Genomic DNA, 24,203 nt, shown 5'->3' with positions numbered 1-24,203 from the left:
CACTAAAGGAAATGATAGGATTTGGAGCTATAAAGTCTCTTAAGAGATTTTTCTGATCATCTCCTCATTTTACAAATCAGGAAACTGGGATTAAGTGACTTGCCTAAAGTCATGCAACTAATGGGTAGCAGAATTGGGATTAAAATGCTAGGGCTTCAAATCCAATGTTCTCTATTCTACCTACACTAACTGAAAAAGGGAATCCTAAAAAGAGGAAACAATGAAAGAAATCAGTAAGAAAAAAAGTGGAAACTCAAAGAAGAAGAAAAAGAAAGAGGGCAATGAGAAGGGAGTTCTTTTCCCTAAATCATATAGAGAGTGAGTTCAGAATGAGGACCAGAACCCAAGTCTGCCTTCCAATTAGATGCTGTTCATTTGATGTGTCTTCCAACGTGATACAATGTGCTGCTCTCTGTGTATGAAGACCTACAACAGTCTGACATGCAATTCAAGCTCTTTTGCCCCTGTCAGCACTGTCATCCACATATTCTTGCCAGTCCTCATAAACAGCTGTGAGCACCCAAGGTACTGAACTACTTGGGCAGGTGCACTAGGTAAAACTGAAGAAAAGAATTGCAAGAAGACACAATGCAATGAACAGAATGAAAAGCAGGCTGGCTCTGGATAACCCCATAGAGTTACCTTGGTGTAATTCTGGGGACTGTCCCTTTCCTCCATTCCTATTCCCAGCAACGGAAGAAATGAGGTTCCAAAGAAAGCCCTGCTTCCTCTAAGCAAAGGCCAGGACTAAAGTCAAAAGGCTAGGAAAAGAATGGGAAAATACAAGGCCCTTGGCCATCCCCACCCCCAACCATGAAGCCTTGGTCTAGAATGCCCGCCTCCCTTCCCCTAGTTGGTGATGATTCTGTTGCATATTGGGAAAAGGAAAAAAGAAACAAAGACAAGGCCCTTTCCTAGATGTCTTGCTTAGTAAGAAATTTGCCTAAGACCTCAAAAAATTCCCTTAAAGGGGAAAGGTGAGAACACATTAAATAGAAACAAGGCAATACAAGAGTTAAACCCTACCTAGGGGTACAGAAGCAGTGGGGCGAGAGGTAGAGGATTACAAACACACACACTCACATCCCCTCACACACCCCTGTGAAGGGCCCAGCTCAGGTCAAACCAGTGGTTACCCATGGAACAGCTAATGAAGAATAAAAATAGTCTGTGTATGAGTATGTGAGGGGGAGGGGGGCTGGCGGTGGGGGAGAGAGAAGGAGGCAAGCCCACAGAACTGGCATTGCAGTAGCGTGGGGGGATGGGCTGCATTCAAATCAGGCTGCAGCTCGGGGTGACTCCTGCAGGCTGGATCTGCTGGTGAACCAAGCTACACAATGCGGAGCAACCACCAGCGACAGGCCGGCCGGAGGCTCCGCAACGCCACTGCAGTCAGACTCCACCCGCCAGAGGGGACTAGAATATTCCAGGGGGGAGGGGAGGGGAGGCTGGGCAGGAGAGGAAGCTCCTCTTTGGTTATTGGCTGCGGAGGTCCGACTCTAGCTTTCCGGAAGACATGTAAGCTTTCCCACAGCCAGGACCAAGCGAGACAACCGAGTGCAGTAGGAAGAGCTCAGGACTTAGAACCACGAGACTTGGGTTCAAATGCAGACTCCACAACGCTTAATTGACGCTGAGTTAAGCGCCTCATCTCTCTGAGGCTCAATTTCTTTCTCTGTAAAATGAACAATAATATTTGATCTAATGCCCTCAAAGAATTACGGTGAGAAAAGAACTTTGTTCATAAGAATTCATATTTATATAGCCTTTAAGGTTGGCAAAACACCTTTCCACACAAGTAGTTGCTACACTGGATAGAGCACCGGGACTGGTGGAGACAAGAAGACCTGAATTTAATGTGGCTTCAGACACTTACTAGCTATATAACTGGGCAAGTCACTTAACTGCTATCTGACTTGGTTTCCTCAATCGTAAAAATGAGAATAATAATAGCAACTACCTCACAGAATTATTGTGAGGATCAAATGAGATTATATTTGCTCAGCACAGTATGGGCTAGCACATAGTGGGGCACTTAAATGCTTGTACTCTCCATCTTCCCTGAGGCAGTGTTTGAACCTAAGTATTTTGATTCCAACTCTCTTTCAACTGCCCTATGCCAAATTGCCTCTCAATCTTAAAAAAAACTAATAAAAGTGAGTGGTTATTAAAATCAAATGGGGGGGGGGGAGAAGTCTTGTTCTAGAAGGCAATTTAAGGGAAGAATGGAGGCAGAAAAATCTTAGAAGCAAAAATGACACTTTCCACTGACACTTTCAGATCCCAAAGACTGAGTTGTCCAACTGTATCCTCTCCCTCATGCCCCAAGTGGGGCACGGTAGCCCATATGCTGACATAGTAAATCAATGCTTAAAGACTGTAGGCCCTTGTAATGGGAAGCTGTGATCTAAAACAGTTTCTAACCGCTGGAGCCAACTAGGGCTTCCTGATTGGCTTCAAATGATGTCATTCAGATAGCCAGCATCCCCATTTCAGAGAGTCAGGGCTTTTACTTACTCCCCAATCCTATTTCAGAGTAAGCACCTTCAAGCTCCTCATCAAGTTGCCCAGGTTAATGATTATACTTCTCAGGTAATAGTTAAAGTCAGTCTGACCTTAGGCCTCAAAACATCCATCAAGGTGTGATATTATCACACCAAAACAGCCACCTGGAAGGCATTATTGCTTAATGAGACAAGGTTTACTTCATAGCCCTAAGGCAACAAATTAAAGGGTTTCCCCAAGCTTGAAGGGGCATCAAAGAAGTGTCAAAGCAACATCCTAAGGGCCTCTTATTCCTCCAGAGCACCTGGAAGAGCAAAATAAAAAGCTCATAGGGTACTAAATATTGAGAATTATAATTAAGTACCCTTTTCATTGTCTATATGATCTAAGGTAAGGTATAGTTCTAAATAGTCCAATAATAAAATCACTTCTATTTGTTACAACACTCCATAGTCAAGAGTACATAAATGTCTTTGTATTGCCTAGTTCAAACTCTTCTGATTGGCTTTCAGGGCCCCTCTACAATCTGGCTTCTCAACACAGCTCTGTAATGGCTGGTCACTCTACTGTCTTCCTTACTCCTATCTCTATGTCTCAGATTATAGTGTTATCTCTGACTAGAATTTCCTCAGTCTTCCTCTCTCTATCTATTATACCTCATATTTATTCAGTACTTAAAGAATTACAGAGCCCTTGGCTCACACACAACATTTTCATCTTACACGTGACAAATCTGAAGCTCAGAGAGACAATATAACTTACCTATGATCACATAGCTTTGATGATCATAATCAGGATTTGAAACCACAACTCTTCTGACTATAAATCTAATGTCCTTTCCACTATACAATATGGCTTTTATAAAGGCCCAATCAAATTCTGATGATATTTGCACCTGTTCCCCTAGGTAGAATGGTAGGATTAGTGGAAGCACTAATTCTAAAGGAAATTCTGAGTACACTTGAGGATCTGGGCCAGAGAGAAGTAAGGTCAGGTCATCTGTTTCATCCCTAACCCAAACTATAGGACTTGTGTTTTCTCAATTTCCCAAGAACTAAGCTGGTATTCACTGGACAAATTAAGAGCTGTTTCCCACTAAAATAGAAAAATAATCCATTAACAAGCAGCCCAAAGGATCAGGCAAAAAAATTGATTTTTAGGGCCAAGACTCCAGAATGGTTTTGAGATGATTTCCTAGTCCATGAAAACAAATGATAGTAAAGAATGTGATTTGACCTAGGTAAGAATGATTGCCTACCAGCATCCCCAGTGTTAAAATTCTGGGACAATGCAAGAGTGCTTGCATGGGGGCTGCATGTGCGGAAAGGAGAGAGAAGGCTGTGTAAAATATTAATCAGGCACAGTTTTGAGCAGAGCTTGCAACAATCCTGAGCCAATCCCCTCTCTGCAGCCCAATAAGCTCAATGACATGACTCACAACTTCTGGAACTCATACATTCTCTAACCCTGGATGAATATGGAATAGTTAAAGCTACTCATAGCAAAAGAATAAAGCAGGAAGCAGTGGTGGCACAGAGCAGGACTAGAAAATGAGGGTAATCTCACATCATGATAATAATAATAATTTTATGTAGTGTTTTAAGACAAAAAAGTTCTATACATCTGTCAGTTATCTCATTTGATCCTCACAAGTCTGGGAGAGAGGTGCTATTATTTTTCCCATTTTGTTAATAAGGAAACTGAGATTGAGAGATATTATAAGACTTGCCCAGGATCATATAGCTAGTAAATATCTGAGTGAGGATTTGAACTCTGGTCTTCTTGACTCTAAGCCCATCATTCTTATCCATGGCACCATAACCACACTGTCAGTCTCTCTGTGGTAGGGATGCCACTACAGTTGGATTCTATTCATATTAAATTCACACAGGTAAAGAGTGATTGCTACTATGTGGGCCCTCCCAGCCATGCTGATTCAGCATTCTACATTGTATTTGAGAGTTTCTTTGGCCAAAATAATTCATCACTCCATGGTCAACCTGGCAACAAGTCTCTGCACTTAGCAAAGTTGTTCCTCAGGCAATAGACACACACTTCATCACTGATCTCATACTGGAAAACTTTCTAGCTTAGTGGCCCTGGCAGAGCTTGGGGTCCATCTGAAAAGCATTTAAGAACCTATTGTCAGAGAGGAAGAAAAATCACGGTGAAGAACTGGCCTCATAAGCAGGAAGACCAGGGTTCAGATCCAGCCTCTGTGTTATTCTGGCTGTGTTACTTGAGGGAAATCACTGGTCTCAGAGCCCCCAAGCAACTCTCTAAAAAAAAAATTTTTTTTAAGTCACTAGATGGAGTGCTACAGTTGAAGTCAGGAAGATCTGAGTTCAAAATTTGCCATTAGCTATGTGTACTTGGGCAAGCCACTTAACTTCATCTGAATTAACCTCTCCTCCTCTGTAAAATTGGGATAATAATACAAGGTTATGGAAAGGATAAAATGAGATAATTACTAAGCAGTTTCTTTAGAATGACTCTGAAAGATAGATAGGGACAAAGGTATAATAATCTATAATTTCATTGATATAGCAAGCTCCCCAGTCAGGAAACCCTTTCCACTTGGACAGGTTAGATGAGAAGTTAGATGTTAGATGACTTGCTCAGAGTCAATGAGATAAAACGAGTATTAAAGTAATCTATAAACTTTTAGGATTAAGTTACAGGGCAAGAACTTTCATTAAGGGAGTTTTCTTCACTCTGGAGTTCCTATCCCAATGAAATCTTAAGTCTAGTCAAAGAATGAGGAGAAAGTGGAGGAAGAGGAAAAGGAAAAGACAAGAAGGAAGAGACAGAGAATGAGGAAAAGGAGGAGGAATAAGATGAAGAAGAAAATGGTGGCGATGATGATGAAGTGAAGATAACAATTCCCACAAAGCTAAGGTATCAGAAGATTTTCACAAATATTAAAATTCCTATATCTATCCTGATAGAGAAACTGAGACAGAAAAAGGGGAGGGAGAAAATACATAAATACACGTGTATCATATACATACATATACAATATAAACATACATATTTCTTTCAAATGCTTTTATGTCTATTACCTTATTTAATCCTCATTTTTCCTCATTTTATAAACAAAGACAAATGTGGCTCATAGCAGTAAAATGATTTGCCTAATAAGAATAATGAACTTCAGTTTCCAGATTCAGATTCCAAGTTCAGTGCTCTGCCACATTACACTTAATCTTTCAAATCCTAAGTGTGAGCAAAGCTCCTATTCCATTACAGCTTTCCAATAACTGATTTACCATGAATGCTGTTCAAATCCCAGCTCTGCCACTTACTGTCTTCAACTCTTGGCCAGTCACTTCATTTCTCTTAGGCATCAAAGTCTCTTTAACTGGAAACTGGAGATAAGAATCCTCCTCCTACTACCTTTTCCGGTTCTTGTGAGGCAATGTGGTATAGGGAATAAAAAGTCCTACTTCTTATACTGGGTAATTCTGGGCAAAAGCATCTCAGTGCCCCCAGCCAGTTCTCTAGGACTTAGAAGTTCAAAGAAAGTGCTGACCTGTCCAAATGGAGGGAGTTTCCCAAGTGGGGAGCTTGCTATATCAATGATATTACAGGTTATTATATCTTTGTCCCTATCCACCTTTCAGAGTCATTCTGAAGAAACTGCTTAGTAAACATTAAAGCACTATAGAAATACAAGGTATCATTAACAATGGAAATGTAAAGTATTAATAGGGAGAACAGGACAGTGGCCTGGACAAGCCAACTTTTTACCTAGTATCTGGAGAAATACCTGCCTTTAATAGACACATCATTATTTAGCTTCCCTTAACGAATCAAGCTTACTCCCAAATTATTGTATCCCTCAAAATGTCCACTAAATTAACAACTAAAATTGTACTTCCAGAAATCCTCTGCCAGTCAAGATGGCACCCAACATTCAGAGTCGGACAAATTTATTACCTTATAAACACTATTCAATTAACTGACCAGCAATACAGGTGGGAGGTGGCTGGCTCAGGAGCTAAGGAGGGATAGTGACAGGGGAGAGAGAACTTGGGTCCAAGCACACAATTAAATCTACTCCTCTCAGACCTTGTATTTTGTGTTAATACTTGCCATCTGCTCATGTTGCATTTTTACCACAGACAGGGAAAGGAAGGGGGGAGGAGAGATGGAGAAACAGAGAGTGAGAAAGGTGGGGGAAGAGAAGAGAAGGGAAGTGGATGACAAGGAGAAGGAAAGAGAAAGGAGCAGAGCAAAGATAGAAAGATACCATGGCTTAGTGTTAGACCTAAATTTTAAAGGAAGTCAGTCATTTTAAGAGGGGGAGGGAGCTAATGAGAGAAAGAAAGAGGGAATGAAAGAGCAAAGGAAGAGGAAAGGGAGGAGGGAGAAAGAGAAGGAGGGAGGAGAAAGAGAGATATCATGGCTAAGAAAAGACATTAAAATCTCTCTCAGTCTTTGTGTTGCTCTCCTTGCTCTGGTTTCACCACCAGAGAACAAAACCAGAGCCAAATCATGCCTTCTCAGAATTGCCACTGAAAATTTTTCAGGAGGAAGGGAAAGGAAGAGAAGGCAAGGAGAGGCCTCCTCTGCAAGTCTGATACTCCAAAAGGCAAGAAATCTGCCTGAGGGAGTAGCTCAGTGCAGAGCTGTTGGGGGGAGGGGAAGGGGGAGGGAGGAAAGGAGAGAGGAGGGAAAGAGGGAGGGAGGAAGAAACAGAGACAGAGAAACAGAGATAAAGACAGAGACACACGGATAGAAACAGAGACACAGAGAGAAACAAAGAGAAACACACAGAAACACGGGGGGAGGAGACAGAGAGATAACGACATACACAGAGAGACACACGAGAAACAAAGAGAAACAGAGAGAGAAAAGAGAAGGAGGAGGAGGAGGAAGAGGAAAAAGAAGAAGAAGAAGAGAGAGAGAGAGAAAGAGAGAGAGAGAGAAAGAGAGAGAGAGAGAGAGAGAGAAAGAGAGAGAGAGAGAAAGAGAGAGAGAGAGAAAGAGAGAGAGAGAGAGAGAAGAGAGAGAGAGAGAGAGAGAGAGAGAGGAGAGAGAGAGAGAGAGAGAGAGAGAAGGAGAACAAGAACAAGAAGAAGAAGAAAAACAAGAACAAGAAGAAAAAGGGGAGAGAGAAAAGAAGAAGAAGAAGAAGAAGAAGAAGAAGAGAGAAGAAGAAGAAGAAGAAGAAGAAGAAGAAGAAGAAGAGAAGAAGAGAAGAAGAAGAAAAGGAGGAGGAGGAGGAAGAAGAGGAGGGGGGAGGGAGAGAGAGAGAGAGAAAGAGAGAGAGAGAGAGAGAGAGAGAAGAGAGAGAGAGAGAGAGAGAGAGAGGAGGAAGAAAGAGAAGGAGAGAGAAGGGAGAGAGAGAGTATGAATATGAGTGCATCAGTGTGTGTATATGTCTTTGTGTCTGTGAGTGTATTAGTGTGTTTGTGTATATGTTGGGGTGGAGATGGGAGGGGGTGGGGGTTCCAATGGGGAGGAGACTCAGCGGCTGGCAGCTGCGACTCCTACAGGCAGAGATAAGGGACAGCATCCTCTCCCACATCCTCCTTACATCACAGACAGAGAAGCAGTCCTAACCACAGAAAAAGAAAGGCCTCGAACTTTCCTTCTGGTGTCCAGGGCCAGGCCTGCCTAACTGGATCATATAAACAAAGAATTATTCAGGAGAGGATTCAGGACCAGGGTTAAATAAATCATTTTTTAAATCAAATTAAAGTTGGGTGGTGACGTGGACAAAGCCCAGGCCTGGGAATCAAGAGGATGTGTTTTAATGTTCCAGGTCTGGCATCCATTTTTTGAGGTGATCTTGGGAAAGTCACTTCCCTCTTTGAATCTCATTTTCTTCCTCAATAAAAATGGCAGGCAGTCGAGTATAGGTCTCTAAGGCTCCTCTACATCCTAGGTTTTTCCTAGCTCTGACATGTTCCAAAGGCCATTCCAGTTGAAACATTGTCTGTTATAAGATCCCTTCCAGTTCCAGTTTATGTTGCTTGGTCCTTTCAACTCCAATATTCTATTTTCTTTCCACTTCTGACTTATTATGTTCTAAGGTCCATTCCAATGCTTACATTATGTTCTAAGATCCTTTCCTGATTTAACATTCTATGTTCCTTCCAGTTTTTGACATTTTGTGTCAGATCCTTCTAGCTTTAACATTCTATATTCTGTTATTTGACCTTCTTCAGACCCCTTGAATGATAACAAGTATTACCCTTTCGTATATAAAATGGGGGAAGCCTCATGGAATACTGAGTCTTCAAGCCAGTTTCCTATACTGCAAGAGACCAGTTAGTTTGCAGACTCAGTCTGTGCTGGAATCATCTAACTTTTGGGAAGAAAACAGGGACTTTTATCAAGAGAGAGCCACCTTAAACGGGTCTCTGAACTTGAGACCAAATTTTACAGTCCTCCCTCTAGGTGCCCCTTTCCCTAGGGCCCCAGGCTTTATAAACTCCAAAGCTCTCCCCTGTGCAGAATCTGTTTCTTCAACTCTGGAAGCCTGGTGTTGGGACTTGGCCCAAAATGGTTTAGTTATTAGCCAAAGAGTCATCCTTGGAAAGAGTTGTGCTCTTAACCATTGGAAAAATTAATCAAAATGACACCTCGTGAACAAGATGTTTTGGCTCACTGGAAAACAAACAGCGGTTTACAACAAATTAGCAAGGTTCACTCTGTGCTTCTGGGCAAAGAGGCAACTTAGAGCTTTCTGAATACTATTCCTGGGGCCTTTACTAGGCTAGGACTGGTTCTTGGCAAATAAAAAACTATCCAAGACAACCATGTCCCTGGGTCTCCCTTGCCTGCATTTAGAAAGGCCTCAAGGCCTGGGGAGCAAGCTGAGATGTCTCCAGTTCATTTTTACACTTTCCTGCTTCTGCTGCCTGCCCTGATAATGTCTTGCAGATGTGAGACTCTTTCTTCCTTTGTATGAAGTTGTTGGGTCAGACTCCCTCATCAGAGCAACTGTGCTCTATGTAAATTTGTATCCTTTGGTCTAGGTGCCCTCCTAGATGTCTTTGGTATGCTGTTTAGCAAGACTACTTCCTCCACTATCTCCCTTCACTTCTGGAGTGTACATTCAAGAAAAAAAGAAACTTGGTGGATAGCTGACAATTTCTAGTTGTAAGAAATCAGTTCTAAATAACCAGAACTGTGGAAGGAAAAAACTTATCCTAGGCCCATCAGAACATTCTCTCTCTTTCCTTCAGTCTTTCTCTCTACCTCATTTTCCTTAGAGTTTGAAAGTGATGTTCAGAAGCCCTAGTCTCATCCACCAATAAGGATACTGTGGCTAACTTAACCTGACATCTCTGAAAGTTATTCAACTTCTGGTTTCAGCCATAACAGAGTGTTCATTTCACCTACTCTACCATCTTTAAATGGTCCCAGGGTACCAGAGGGAAACTATTTCTGATAACCTTATGGAAAAGCATTTTTCTAAATACCCAAGCCACTCCCTTTTTCCGAAATCTACCTCCTGTGTTCATTAATTACACAAATATATGTGGAAGCACTTTCTACATTCCAGAAATTCTATTAGGCACTGGGGATAGAGACAAAAATGGGGAGCTTACTTTAGCAAAGGAAATAATATGAATATGAATAAGTAAATATTAAATGCTCAGAATAAAAACAAAAAACTTGAGAGAGGCTCTAGCAACTGAAGAGTGAGAAGGATTCTATTTTTTTTAAATAACTTTTTATTGACAGAACCCATGCCAGGGCAATTTTTTACAACATTATCCCTTGCACTCTCTTCTGTTCCGATTTTTCCCTTCCCTCCCTCCACCCCCTCCCCCAGATGGCAAGCAGTCCTATACATGTTAAATAGGTTACAGTATATCCTAGATACAATATATGTGTGCAGAACCGAATAGTTTTCTTGTTGCACAGGGAGAATTGGATTCAGAAGGTAAAAATAACCCGGGAAGAAAAACAAAAATGCAAATAGTTCACATTCGTTTCCCAGTGTTCTTTCTTTGGGTGTAGCTGCTTCTGTCCATCTTTGATCAATTGAAATTGAGTTAGATCTCTTTGTCGAAGAAATCCACTTCCATCAGAATACATCCTCATACAGTATCATTGTTGAAGTATATAATGATCTCCTGGTTCTGCTCATTTCACTTAGCATCAGTTCATGTAAGTCTCGCCAGTCCAGTGAGAAGGATTCTAATAAAAAATTCATACTGATAGGAACTTTACACTTTTCTAAGTGCACTTTTCAAAATGTTTTCACCAGTATGATCACATTGGTTCTCCTTCATAAAACTTCTGAAGAAAGTAGGATATGAATTACTATATCTATTTAGCAGAAGAGAAATTAGGGCTTAGAAAGAGAAGTAGTTTGAAAGTAGTTATCAAGACTTGAACCCAGGCACAAAAACATAGAGTTTTTGAGTTAAAAGGTCCTTTTAAGACCATTTACCCCTTTTTTCAAATGAGGACATTAAGGTCCATGCAAAGGAGATGATGTTGTTGGCCATCAGAGCCAGGAATAAAACTTAGCTCTTCTGATTTATATTACAAGGTTTTATTAACCATACATATTGAGCCCTCTGAGGGCTTTGTCTTTAGGAATATCCATCATTCCCAAACACCACTTTTTCACATACCTAGCACAAGGTTCATTTTAATAGTAAATAAAGAGAAAAGCCTTGGGAAAGTGGGACTTATTTATTCTTGGTAATATTACAAGCTTGCTATGTGATCTCTGCCAAATCATTTGATGAGCTGGCTGATTTTAGAAAAATATAGAAAGACTTGCTTGAAATTATGAAGAGTGAAATGAGCAGAACCCAAGAGAACATTGTATACAGTAACAATGATATTGTTCTAAGAACAACTTTGAACAATTAAATCATTATGAGTTTTATAAGAGCTAAAATCAACTACAAAGGGCCTATGAAGATGCTATCAACATCCAAAGAAAGAATATAGAAGTATGTATAGTATAGTATACACATATACCTCTAGGGTGAAATGGGGGAGGGAAGGAGAAAAAAATAAAAAGCTCATAGCAGAGAAGAAAGGAAAACTAGAAGATAGCACAGAAAAGCAGGGTAGCTTTGAAAATGATGAATAGTATTTATTACATGCTTTTTCAAAAAAAAGTAAACTGTGCTAAATGAAATTCATAATTTTATATTGAATTCTCTATGGATTCAATATATACATGGAAATGTTCTTTCTTTTTGGTTTTTCTTTTTTTGTATTTAAATTCAAAATGAATGTTAGGTGGGGGGATTACCCTCTTTGACTCCATTAATTTTTCTTTTTTAGTTTAGACTTGTAATGGCATTGGTGTAAGGAATTTCATTTGAGAAAATTCCCTTTACCCATGCAGGTAAGCAATTATACTGCAATTCATTTTCTTAGGGTGCTGTTCAGGGAACTGAGAGGTTAAAGAACTTACCCAGATCACAACATAGCATTTCTACTCTTTCTGTTAGTTTGCTTGCATTTTTGTTTTCCTTCTCAAGTATTTTCTTTTTTTCTAGATCTGATTTTTCTTATGCAGCAAGATAATTGTATAAAGACATATACATGTATTGGATTTAACATATTTAACATATATTGTACTACCTGAAATCTAGGGGAGAGGGTGAGGGGAAGGAGGGGAAAATTTGAAACACAAGGTTTTGCAAGGGTCAGTGTTGAAAAATTACCCATGCATGTTTTGTAAGTAAAAAGCTATGATAAAAAAAAGGAAAAAGAACTTACCCAGGATAATTATCAGTATGTGCCATAACTAGGACTTAAATTTGAGTCCTTCTTACCACTTAAATGTACATCTTTCTTACCTCAAGGTTAGCCTTCCATACTTTTCCATTTCCTTCCATCTATCTCCATGTATAAAGTTAGAACATTGTAATGAAGTGAAAAAGATATGGCTAGTGCAGTTAGAGAAGTAAGAAAGAATAATTTTCTTCTCAGAAGCTTCTTATTAGTGTTAGAATTTGTAGAACATAGACTACCCAAGCTAAGGAGGATCTTAGATCACAGAATGTTGAAGCTCCTCGAATTATAGTATAATGGGAGTTCCTTAAAGGCAGCAACTATACCATCTTTGTTTTCATATTCCTAGAATTAAACATGATCCTTTATATGTAGCAGGAAACCAATTTGTGTTAAATTCAACTGAACGATGAATATGTAATGTTAGCATTGAACCTGAGTGGTCACTTAGGACAGCCATTTCACTTGCTAGAAATCATAGAAGGGAAGGTCACAGCATCAGTCTGCATACAGCTAAGCTAGGACTTTCCATCTAGCCCTCATAAAACCCAAGTCTTTTGACTTTGGATCTAGGGTTTCTTTCAATAAGCCATCTCTCCCTTCACATTGATTCTTAGTCCACCATCAATAATTATTGTTGATATGAGGGCAGGGGTAAGGTAGGATGGGGAAGGGAGAAGGGATCTATACAGCTTCCTGAGGGTGGTAACTGTTCAGTGCAGCTGCTTCCACATAAAATAGAAGGATAACAAATTGGCCAATCCTCTTCTAGCCTCCTTGAGGCCCCACAAAGAGGTCTCCTATACCCTCCCCCAATTCTGAGAAGCCCAGCTTCTAAGACAGCTGTACTGGACTATGTCTTCTGGGCTGGGTTTAGAGGAAGGGAGGGACAAAGGAGGAGATCCAGAAATGGTGTGGCTAACCCCACACCTTAATTCAAAAGCAGCTGGATCCCAGCCCAGGGGCTGTCAGAGCCATCAATTCCCCTTCCCTCTCCTCACCAGGTTAGGGGAGGGAGTTATCTTCAAAGACAAGGAGGGTTGGGGGAGAGGGGGCGGTTAGAGAACTAGAGTAGAGAACAGAAAGGATTGCCTGGAATAGAGAGATGGAATCAAGGAACAAGTTAAGACTGATGGGGAGAATAGAGAGAAGAGAAGATAGTTGGTCTTCAAGGTGGGGCCTCCAATACAGCCAGGGTAGTCTTTCTTGGATGTTTTCAACTAATTCAGGCAAACTGAATGAGAACCAAGCCTGGATCCTCCCAGATATTTGATAGAGACTCTGATGTTCCTGAGGCCTTCTTTCCCCCTTTCAATGTTTACTGAATCTAGGGCAAAAGGGGCCAAGAGGAGGAAGAGCAATCAAGAGCACAAGTCTGGGTAGTTTACTTTGGCTTATTCCATTCTCCTAGGTGAAACATTTAGAACTGGGAGAGAGAGGAAAGTTCAACATGAATTTCAGCCTTAAAAATCAGTTGTTGATACTAAACCAAATTCAGCTCCCTGAGATCAGACCACCCTTCTCTAGGGGGGAATGGTTACCTTTGGTACAGGCTGTGGGGCAAGACAATAAAGGAGAATGAACTCAAGACAAAACAAATTGTGAGTTACGGGTTTCAGAGAGAAAATGAAGGAGAGAAAATTAAGACCATTAGGGATTTTCAGATGCATGCCTGTGCGTGCCTTCTCCTTCCCCTCCTCACATGTGCACACCCCCAAACCACACTCTCACTCCTACACACAAACACATCTCATACGACCTGTCCTTAGTGACTTGTAATCATGACCACCAAGCAAGGTCCCTTATATAGGCTAGACTCTACTCAGTGGGTGACTCATTGGCTATTGGCAGTGATGCACTTCCCAGGACAAGTTTCTACAAGTAATGTTTACAAGCTTCTTGTTGCATTGGGAAAGCAAGACCCAAGAAAGAGTCAAAGTCCCCCCAACAGCAGGAACTCCCACCACCCTCAGGCTATCTGAAGGTCATCAGAAGGCTCTGGACCTCCATCTCATCTGTTTTTCCCAGAGCAAATCCAGAGGGTTGGAAATCAACCAACCACTTTTAGAATGCCTCACCCTTTTTGATGATGCAATCAAAGAGCTAGCGGCCTAGCTTTGCTTATTTCTTCAACAAATATTTGTTGAAAGAACTGGAAACTAAGGGGGTTCCCATCAGTTGGGGAAGAATTGAATAAATTATGGCATATTACTGCATATGAATACAGTAGACTATTACCATACCCTAAGAAATGATGAAGAGTCCATTTTCAAAGAAACTTACTGAGATTTATATGACCTGATTCAGAGTGAAATAAGGAGAGCCAGGAGCACAGTTAATAAATGGAGCATACTACCCATCTCCTAATTGATAGTTGGTTAATAAGCATTTTGTTTTTTGTTTTGTTTTGGTTTTACGATATGCATTTATTAACCAACCACTTTGTACCAGGCACTGTGCTAAGTGGGGATACAAAGAAAGGCAAAAGTCAATCTCTGTTCTCAAGCAGCTCACAGCCTAATGGGTACAACAATAAGCTCATGTTATTTGGTGTTTTTTAAGTTCAGATAAAAAGTTAGGTGGTAAAGTAAATAGAGCAATGGGCCTGAAATCAGGAAGACCTGAGTTCAAATTAGTCCCCAGACACTTATTAACTGTGTGACCCAGATATGTCATTTCATCTTTAAAATGTAAAGTGGGAATTATAATAGAATCTCTCTCCCAGGGTGATAGTGAGGATCAACTAAGAGATTTGTAAAGTACTTAGCCAAGTGACTGGCACATGGTAGATGTTTACTAAATGTTTGTTTCCTTCTTTTATTCCTATTACTGTTTAGTTCACATATTCTACTGTTGTCTGCTCTATGTATCTTCTTCTTGTGCTTAAGAATAGCAAGAGAAATTAACAAATGCTTTGCTGATATTAATAAAATTGTGATTATATAATGCTACCCTAATCCACCAGTCTATCTACCCTCTCAAAAAAGAAAGTGAGGTTAGTTTTTTATAACCTTTTTTGGATGAAATCACTTTGGCCTTCATTAGTGACTAATCTTTTTTATAAGTGTCAACATAAGATTTCTTTAATGTTATATTATTTTTATTTTGTTTTGTTTTTTCAACTAATGTTATTTTATTTTTTCCAATTACACATAAAGATAGTTTTCAACATTCACTTTTATAAGATTTTGATTACCAATTTTTTTCTCCCACCCTCCCTCTAATATTATCTTCTTAAATTTTCCTAGTAATCAGTTAAGGACAGTGCCTGGCCCACAATGCACAACCTATAGATATTAGCTATAGATATTGTTGTTGTTGTTGTTGCTGCTAGAAAATAAACAAATATTTGCTGAGGGCCTCTCCTGTGTATAAGGAGACTCCATACAAGCATTAAAGAAATTATAGCTAAATGATATTAGGAATATTGTACTAGATTTATAATCAGAAAGAACTGAATTCAAATCCCATTTCAGGCAATTCCTAGCTGTGTGACACTGGAAGAGTAACTTAATCCCTCTATACCTCAGTTTAATCATTTGTAAAATAAGGGGATTAGGTTCAATGGTCTCTAAAGTCTCTATTCGCTCTCACTTGGTGATCCTATGAACTATAACAATTATATGTGATTAATTTCCCATAAGATAACTACACATTACAGCTGGTAAAGACCTTAGAGAATATCTTGGATCCAAGATCCTTCCTATATAGGGAGAAAAAACTGAAACACAAAAGAGTTTTAAAGTAATTTGATCCAAAGTTATATGGTGAGTTAGTGTGTAAGGAATATCATCAGACAGCCTATGTGAGAGGGATAATTGGGAGGGAAGTCTGTGATCTGCATGAGTGGAATGATTAGATATATTGAATTCACATATCCAGCAAGTGCTAAAATCCTTCCTTTATGTAACCATGTAACTGCTCTCTCATTGTCATAGACTAAATTATAGTACTATAGACCAGTAGAGTAAGAAGGGACATATGAATGTCAGTAGTTATCTGGAGGGAATCTAAGAAGTCATCTCATTCCTATGATGAACCTGAAGTACAGAAAGGGAATTGACTTGCACAAGGTCACTTGAACTGATTGTTAGTGGTAAAACTGGAACTAAATCCTTAGATTATCAGGGCCAAAGGGGTTTTGAATGAAGCTAGTCTTCAGGTTGGTGAGGAAATAAAACAACTGAACTAGGGCACTGGAAAGCCCTTTCTCTCCAGTGTACCGTGTGCTAGGCAGGGTCATGGTTTCCATCCTCCCCTTCCTGCCAGGAGAAGAAAGTGAGATACTCACATTTCCGAAGGCAGGCAAACTGGTTGACTGGAGCCACTTTCGAATACTGTGAGGAAATGTTCCATAATCTTTCTCAGCCTGGAGCACTTGTGCCTCCAAGAAGGAGACATGATGTCCCACCATCTTCACAAAAGCCTAGGAGGAAAGGGTTTGGAGTTTGGGGGTTTTTGTGTGTTTTTTGAGGGGTAGGAGGAAGAGAGTGGAAAGGAATATGGATACAAAGAAAACAAAACCAGGAGAAAAGCTTAGACACATCTGCCTTGGATTTGAACACATTCCTGGCTACAACTCCATGGCCCAGAGCAAGACGTCAAAACCCCTAATTACTACCACAAGTCTTCCCTCAGCAGCTCAAGTTTCATGCCATGCCCCATAGCCATCCCTGGGAGGACATGACAGCTAATTCCTGGGGATTCCAGGGTCTAAGTGAACACATTTCAGATAAATTAAGGCTAGTACTCTGATGATTGATTTGTTAAATGACTTTACTAAAAATTCCTTAACCTCTCTGGGCTTCAATTGCTCCAAGTGTCATAAAATGGAGGAAAGGAAGCATGGTATAGTGGAAAGGGAATATTAAAAGCAAAGAGGGAGTAATCAGAAGACTTGGATTCAAATCCTGATTCACAGCTATTTCCTGTTGAGCAAATCATTAATCTCTCTAGGCTTCTCCTTCAAGATAGAAAAAAAAAATTGGATTAGATGATTGCTAGGGTAAAAAACACTGTCCTATGGATCTTTTCCCATTTCCCAGAGCTGAGAAGGAATGATATCAGTTCTTTGAAGTTCCTTGACCAAAAAGCATTAAAGAAATTCAAGATGGTATTATTAACATAATTCTTCAGGTGCTCCAGCAGATGTGATTTCTCAACAATAGCTTTAACACGACCTAAGAAGCCAGTCTCCTCTTTGGGGGGAGGAGAGAAAAAGAATTGAAATGAAGAAGGGGTTCAGGATCTACTTGGCAAATGTATAAACAGAAACCAGAAAGTCCCTAACAAGAGCATTGACTCTCTTCAACCTTTCTGAGTCAGTTCACCTGGTATCAAAGAAAAAGAAAGTCTTCCTCTCTCTCTCTTCCTCATGCTTAGCATCCTATAAACAAGTCCAATTTCTTCTCTCACATTAATACCATTCTGGTAGGAAGTGTGAGGCACTGCACTGGAATGTAATCATTCCAAGGCCTGAGCTGTCTTTGAAATGCCAATAACGGCCTCATGGCAAAACCACAGCAGGAAGAGAGAAAGAAACCTGCAGAGCCCAACATACTCTAGCCTCAAGTCTCATTCAACACCCCTAGAGTTGTTTTTATTTTGTTTTGTTATGTTTTGAAATATATTTGCTAAGCTAACCCCCAACCCCCACCCAAACTCACCCAAGGTCTACTGGGGACACTGCCTAGAAAAGATCTCAGACCTTAAAAGGCTGAAGAGTTCATAGGATTTAGAACTGGAAGAGGACCTTTGGGTTCTTTCTTATTGTACAGAGGAGAAACCAAGGCCTAGAGAGGGGGGAGGTGATGCCCGAATAGTAAGAAAGTGATAGAGTCCGGACTCAAAGGTAAGTCCTCTGACTCCAAATTGTATGCTTAAATATGTGCTAGGCATCCAGACTGGGCTCTCTCTGCATAGAAGGGCCCTTGTCTCCATGAGAAAAGCATCTTTGCTGGGAACCTGATACTGGGGGAGATGGGAGCTATACTGAGGAGGACATAAAAACAACAATTCACATCCACAGAACTGTCAGGTTTCTAAAGCATGGACCCAGGAGGGTTCGACATTGTTAGCCTCACTTGATAGATGAGGAAAATGAAGCAGGTCAGTTTCTTTCTGGTGGTATTCATTTCTTCATCTGTAAAATTAGGAGGTAGAACTAAAAGACCTATACTGTCCTTTCCAGATTTTTGGCAATGATCATAGGATCTGAGCTCTGAGAGATTAAGGAATTCACCTATCAGACAGCTCAAGGTCAGAGCTAGAATTCTAGCTTCCACCTCCTCCCATAAGTCCAGTGGCCATTCTTTCATGCCTCACTGCCTTAATGCCCTCAGTTCTTCCACCTCCATATTTCCTTCAGTTGAACAGGAAATCCTGGGCCTTTTAGTGTTTTAAACTGCCACTTCTCTTTTCCGAGAGAATCCCCTCTCCCCACAACCTCACCCAAAGTCTTGCTCCTGAGTTAAACTGAGGTCCCACTGGGAAAAAGCAGAAGATGGGGTTGGTTATTGCTCTACTGAGGACAAACTAGAGAACTTTACAGGAATAAGAACCCTTTAAATGACATAGATGAAGTTAATTAAATTAATGTAGATGAGGAAACAGAGACTAAGAGAGGAGGCAACTTGCCATTAATCACACAGCTAGGTGTCAATGCTAGGCTTTGAACTCTGGAGTCCTGACTTGATGGCCTTCAAGCTCTATATGTAGGATCCTATGACTCCAAGTTGAATGTTCTTTCTGTCTACACTATCATCTATAATGACAATACAACTCCATTGTCTCACCTGACTACATTGTCTCTCCAGATGAATCCCATGAATACACAGGAGGTGAATGAGAGAAGGGACTAACCAGAATACACATAACACTAGTCCCAGACTCTGTTCTACTTGTCTTGAAACATTCAAATCAAATCCATTTTAGAGCAGGTTGGCAAATGTTGAACTAATTGTCCTAAGTAGCAGTCCAGCTACTACTGGATCAAATTACACATGTTTAATGTCCGAGGAATATCAAAGCACTTTTTGGAACTCTGAAGAGAAAATCTTGGTGGTTAGCCATAGAAATGGGTTCATTGACCACTGGTTTCCCAACTGGACACCCTTTTCCTCATGGACTGGCCTTCACACCATGGTGAATCTAAACATTAATTGATTTCTCTGTCTCCAAGAATATATCTGGGAGAATCCCATCCTATCACCCCACTAAATTTGAAACAGTAAGGCTATGACAAATATCCCAAGTTAGCTTTGGTGTTGATTTAATGAGGTAGGGTGGACTTGTAGAAAAAGCAGCCGTTTTGGAGCTCAGAGACCTGGGTTCAAATATCAAATGAAATGATTTAATATCTCTGAGACTTGGTTTACTCATTGGTTAAATAGAGGTTCTAATACTTAATCCTTACTTCAGGAAGCTGATGTGAGAAAATCACTTTGTAAATCTGAACTGGCATAAAGAAATGTGAGTTATTCTGATTTAGTGTGAGGGGTTGGGCCTCCGTTAAATAAGGATTACTCTGATGATCTCATCGTGGTTTAGAGGTGACCCTGCTTCTTGACAGCTCTTCTAGGAGGGATACAAGTTCCAGCATGTTCTACCATGTTGAAAAGCCTTTTAGTAAAGACATAGTGACAGAATACAGATCTATCATCCAGAGAAAAGTCTAATATAAGTTGGAGACCACATTGTTTTCAGACTGATAAAATTCTTGGACTCAGCAGTTCTGTAAGAATATCAACTAAATTTTGAAGGGGTCTCAATCTGTATCAGTGAAAGAAGTATATATCTTGAAGAACTCAGAGATGCCTGAAGTATTTAAAGTAAATTGAATGTGGATTTAAGAGGGGCAGAGTGGTTTGCAAATAAAGTCCAGGCTCCTGTAACAGCCAACAGTTTCACCTTGTTAAAAAAAGAGAGAGAGAGAGAGAGAGAGAGAGAGAGAGAGAGAGAGAGAGAGAGAGAGAGAGCGCACCTTTAGGGGTAGCTAGATAGTGTACTAACCCTGATAGATCACTAGCCCTGAAGTCAGAAGGACCTGAGTTTAAATCTGGCCTCAGACACTTAACATTTCCTAGCTGTGTGACCCTGGGAAAGTCACTTAACCCCAATTGCCTCAGCAAAAAAAGATATAAAATAAAAAATAAAAAGAGGCTTTATTATTGGTTTCAGCTATAATTATAGAGATCACAAGGATTGTACCATATTGGAATCATGAGACAGGATTCAGGAAGTACGGTGCAGGCAAAGGTCAAGAATCAAGCATCCATCAGGCAGAATCAGACAGGCTGGGGCTCTGATGACCTCTATGAGCCCCTGCCTCTGCTCAGACTTGTCTTAGCTCATTTCCAGACTTCAGGGAAGGGGTTAAGAAAAGGAGAAAGTGGTTCAAGCTAGTTCAGGTAGCAGTGGATAGAAATCAATTTCATCCAAGCTGGAAACATCATTTCATGCAAAGGAAATGAGGATAGAATTGCTGGAAAAAGTCAGAGAATAGAGGGGTGGGGCTACAGATTTTGATTTTTTCCTCTTCAAAAAATCCATTAACCAGAATTAAAATTGATCAACTATTCTAATGTCAACCTTAAAAAAAAAAAAAACAGTATTCACTCCTTGTTCTGAGGTGACTCTATTTCCTAAGTATATCTGGTTCATACTCACATACTTTTGCAGGAGGTCCAAAGGACAGGAATAGTCAGTGTTGGACATACTGATGCATTGCTGGTGGAGTTATGATTTGGAACTGGAAAGCAGTTTGGAATTATGCAAAGAAAGTAACTAAAATGTACATACCCTTTAACCCAAAGATTCCATTGTGAAGCATAAACTCCTAAGGGCTTAAGTGACAAAAAGAAAGGCTCTGTGAACACTAAATATTTATAGCAACCCCCCTTTTTTATTGACAAAGAATTGGAAATAAAGTAGATGTCCATTGAAGAATGGCTAAACAAATTATGATACATGTATGTAATATTTAAGATACATTTAAAAAAGATAATGACTACAAAACATGGAAAGATATATATGAACTAATACCAAATGAAATAAGTAGAACCAGGAAAACAATATACACAACTGTAAGAGTGTAAATATAGAGAATAACTGTCACAAAAATTGAAACTGAATGTTGCAAAATTATAAATAAGTTTGATTCCAAGAAGATATATGAGAAAACATCTCTCCTTCTGCTCCTTTGCAGAAATGATACATTTGGCTGTGTGGAAAATTGCAGATAACAGAATTTTTTTCAATGTTTTGGTTGGTTTTGCTGAATTTTTTTCCCCCTTTTCTTCCCTTTAGAAAAAAAATTTTTGTTACATGGGGTGACTTCCTAAGACTGAGAAAGTGGGACACGGAAAATGTAGATAATGTCAAAATATATGTTAATAACAATATTTTGGAAGGAAGGAAGGAAGGAAGGAAGGAAGGAAGGAAGGAAGGAAGGAAGGAAGGAAGGAAGGAAGGAAGAAGGAAGGAAGGAAGGAAGGAAGGAAGGAAGGAAGGAGGGAGGGAGGGAGGAAGGAGAGAGGGAAGAAGGGAGGAAAGAAGGAGAGAGGGAAGGAGAAAAGGAAGGAGGGAGGGAAAGAGGGAAGGAGGGAAGGAAGCAGGGAGGTAAGGAAAGAAGGAAGAAGGAAGGAAGGAAGAGAGGGAGGGAGGGAGGGAGGAATGCAAAACATTTAATACTGACAGTATACAAACTCGAATTTTATCAAAATTTTATTTATTGTTTGTGTAGCTTAACCCAAAGCAAAGCTCTGAAAATGCTTAGATGGGCTTTTATCAGTCCCACAAAGGAGGGAGGGAGGGAGGAAGGAAGGAGGGAGGGAACAAGGAAAGGAGGGAAGGAGGGAGAGAAGGAGGGAGGAAAAAAGGAGGGAGGGAGAGAGAGAGGGAATGAGGGAAGGAAGGAAAGAAAGACAGATAAGAGACAGAAAATGTCCAGGTTGCCCAAATTTAGCACAACAGTTTAGCCCATTATTTAATTCCAATTCAATGCTTTCTTCTCAGAATTAGATTCTTGACAAACCTCTAATTTTTCCACTTTAGTATATATCCCATTCATCTCCATCACTTTGGCTTTAACAAGGGGAATATTTTCACCCAGAATCTTCGATGTGTCATTCCTTATCTGTATAAAACAAAGCAGTCCATCAGTGCAAAGGATTCTCTCTCTGGGGCCCTGCTCCCTATATCCCTTGCCTTTTTCCATGGAGGGGCATGGATTGTGGCCAGCAAGGTTCTGGGAGAAGAGAGGAGAGGAGACTCAATCTCATCAGTGACATAAAATGGCTTCTGGTGACTTGCTGACATATCAGTGCATCATAGTGTATTGTAACACCTTACTAACATTATCAGCAGAGACATGAATCAACCTAAACTAAGAAAAAGAAAAGGAATGGAACATGCTAATTTTCTCAAATCCAAATCCAACCCAAATATAAATTAGTTACTTTACTAGAGACAAATAATTTTTCTCCCTTCTCTTTCCCCAATCCTAATCAACCAAATACATTTTCTTTTTTTTTCTTTTTTTTTCTTTCTTTATTCTCAGTCTCTCTTTTTTATAATTTGATTTTTTATTTTTTAATTAAAGCTTTTTATTATATATATATATGGATATGGATAATTTTCAACATTCACCCTTACAAAATCTTGTGTTCTAATTTTTTCCCCTCCCTTTCCTTCACCCCCTCCTTAGTGACTGTGTGACTTTGGATAAATTATTTAACCCCACTCTCAGTTTTCTCATCTATAAAAGGAGAGGGTTGAACCCGATGATTAACTCTAAATCTATAATCTACACTTGAGTCCTGGCTGTGCCACTTATTATCTGTGTGAATTTGTACCAGTCTCCTCACTTCTTTAAGACTATTTCCTCATCTATAAAATTAAGAGTTAAACATAACACTCTCTAAGGGTTCTTCAGGCTCTGATATGGTTTGTTATATATTTTAAGATCCATTCCAGTTCTGATATTCTAGGATTATCTAGGAGAGAGCAGAGAAGTGTTCTTATAATTAGGTTCAGGTCAGGGCACTTATGAACTCTTCAAGGAGAAAAGATTGCCAATAGATTGGAAAGGTACAGTTGTCTACCTTCCCCAGCATTCCCTTCCCATTACCCTCTGCTCCTTCCTTATTTGGAGAGCTGTTCTTCCCCACCCCCAACACCTTCTTCTCATTGGCCAGAAACCAAAAAGGACTTTCAAGCTCCCAGAGTTTGAAAAAGGGTCTGAGAAACATCAAACTGAGACCCAGAGTGGAAAACCAAGTGAACAATTACAGGTACACCTGCTTAGGAGGAGGGTGGTGATGAGGAACTGGGCCAATTTCTCGGGCTCATTATGTCGGATAGGAAACCAGATCAAGCAGTGGGAGGGACTATCAAAAGGGAACTAGTGCCTCACTGCTCTGCTTCAAAGAAGGTTATTTTTATAAAACCAAAATGGAGTGAATGGAAAAAGACAACCAGCTGGGATCCTCTGCTCTGGATCCGTATGTTGAACCTGCCTATTCCCTCAACTCCTGAGAAGGACTGAGCTTCAAACTGATTGCTGTGGCCTTGGTGGGGTATCAATCTCTTTCTCCACCCACCCCCTCTGTACTTCCTACCTGTTCCCTGGCCCACAGGAAATGGCCAAATGCTAGTACCCCCATGTGCAGAATCCATTTCTAGAGAGGACTCCACCACAAGACAAAAGCCAACCAGAGACAGAATTATTCAGTGCAACAAAGAGTAGAAAATTATCATTGCAACAAGGTCAGAGTGTCAGTGGAACAAGCCCAGATCTTCTCTCTTACCCTTTCCCCACCATCTTTTGATTTTTTCAGAAATAGAAAAGGAAAGAGAAAAAAAAAATGTGACATAAGATTCAGGCTGTTAGTTTTGTGGAACAAAAGGCTAAGAAAGAAATGCTTAAAATTGTATAACTTGGGACAGAAGAGAAGGAGCTTCTCCAATCAGGT

The 24,203-nt window shown here is 40.2% G+C and overlaps 1 protein-coding gene and 1 long non-coding RNA gene across 3 annotated transcripts in view; one reads left to right on the top strand and one right to left on the bottom strand.

Moving 5' to 3' along the window:
* LOC127548918 (uncharacterized) overlaps positions 1-24,203 on the top strand; it is a 444,700-nt gene that overhangs the window by 121,957 nt on the left and 298,540 nt on the right. The window lies entirely within an intron of this gene.
* Positions 1-24,203, bottom strand: part of BCAS4 (breast carcinoma amplified sequence 4) — a 76,305-nt gene that overhangs the window by 21,646 nt on the left and 30,456 nt on the right. The window contains exons 3-4 of one of the 2 annotated variants that reach the window (XM_051976592.1): positions 22,265-22,366; positions 16,523-16,657 (exon numbers count right to left, since the gene is read on the bottom strand). In XM_051976592.1, coding sequence (XP_051832552.1) covers positions 16,523-16,657; positions 22,265-22,366 — 237 coding nt within the window. The remainder of the gene's footprint in view (positions 1-16,522; positions 16,658-22,264; positions 22,367-24,203) is intronic. The other variant, XM_051976593.1, reaches the window with a different exon arrangement.

This window comes from Antechinus flavipes, chromosome 2 (assembly GCF_016432865.1).
Source record: "Antechinus flavipes isolate AdamAnt ecotype Samford, QLD, Australia chromosome 2, AdamAnt_v2, whole genome shotgun sequence".
NCBI classification, from domain to species: domain Eukaryota; kingdom Metazoa; phylum Chordata; class Mammalia; order Dasyuromorphia; family Dasyuridae; genus Antechinus; species Antechinus flavipes.
The sequence above is the reverse complement of the archived record's forward strand: the minus strand, read 5'-3'. Positions and strand labels throughout refer to the sequence as shown.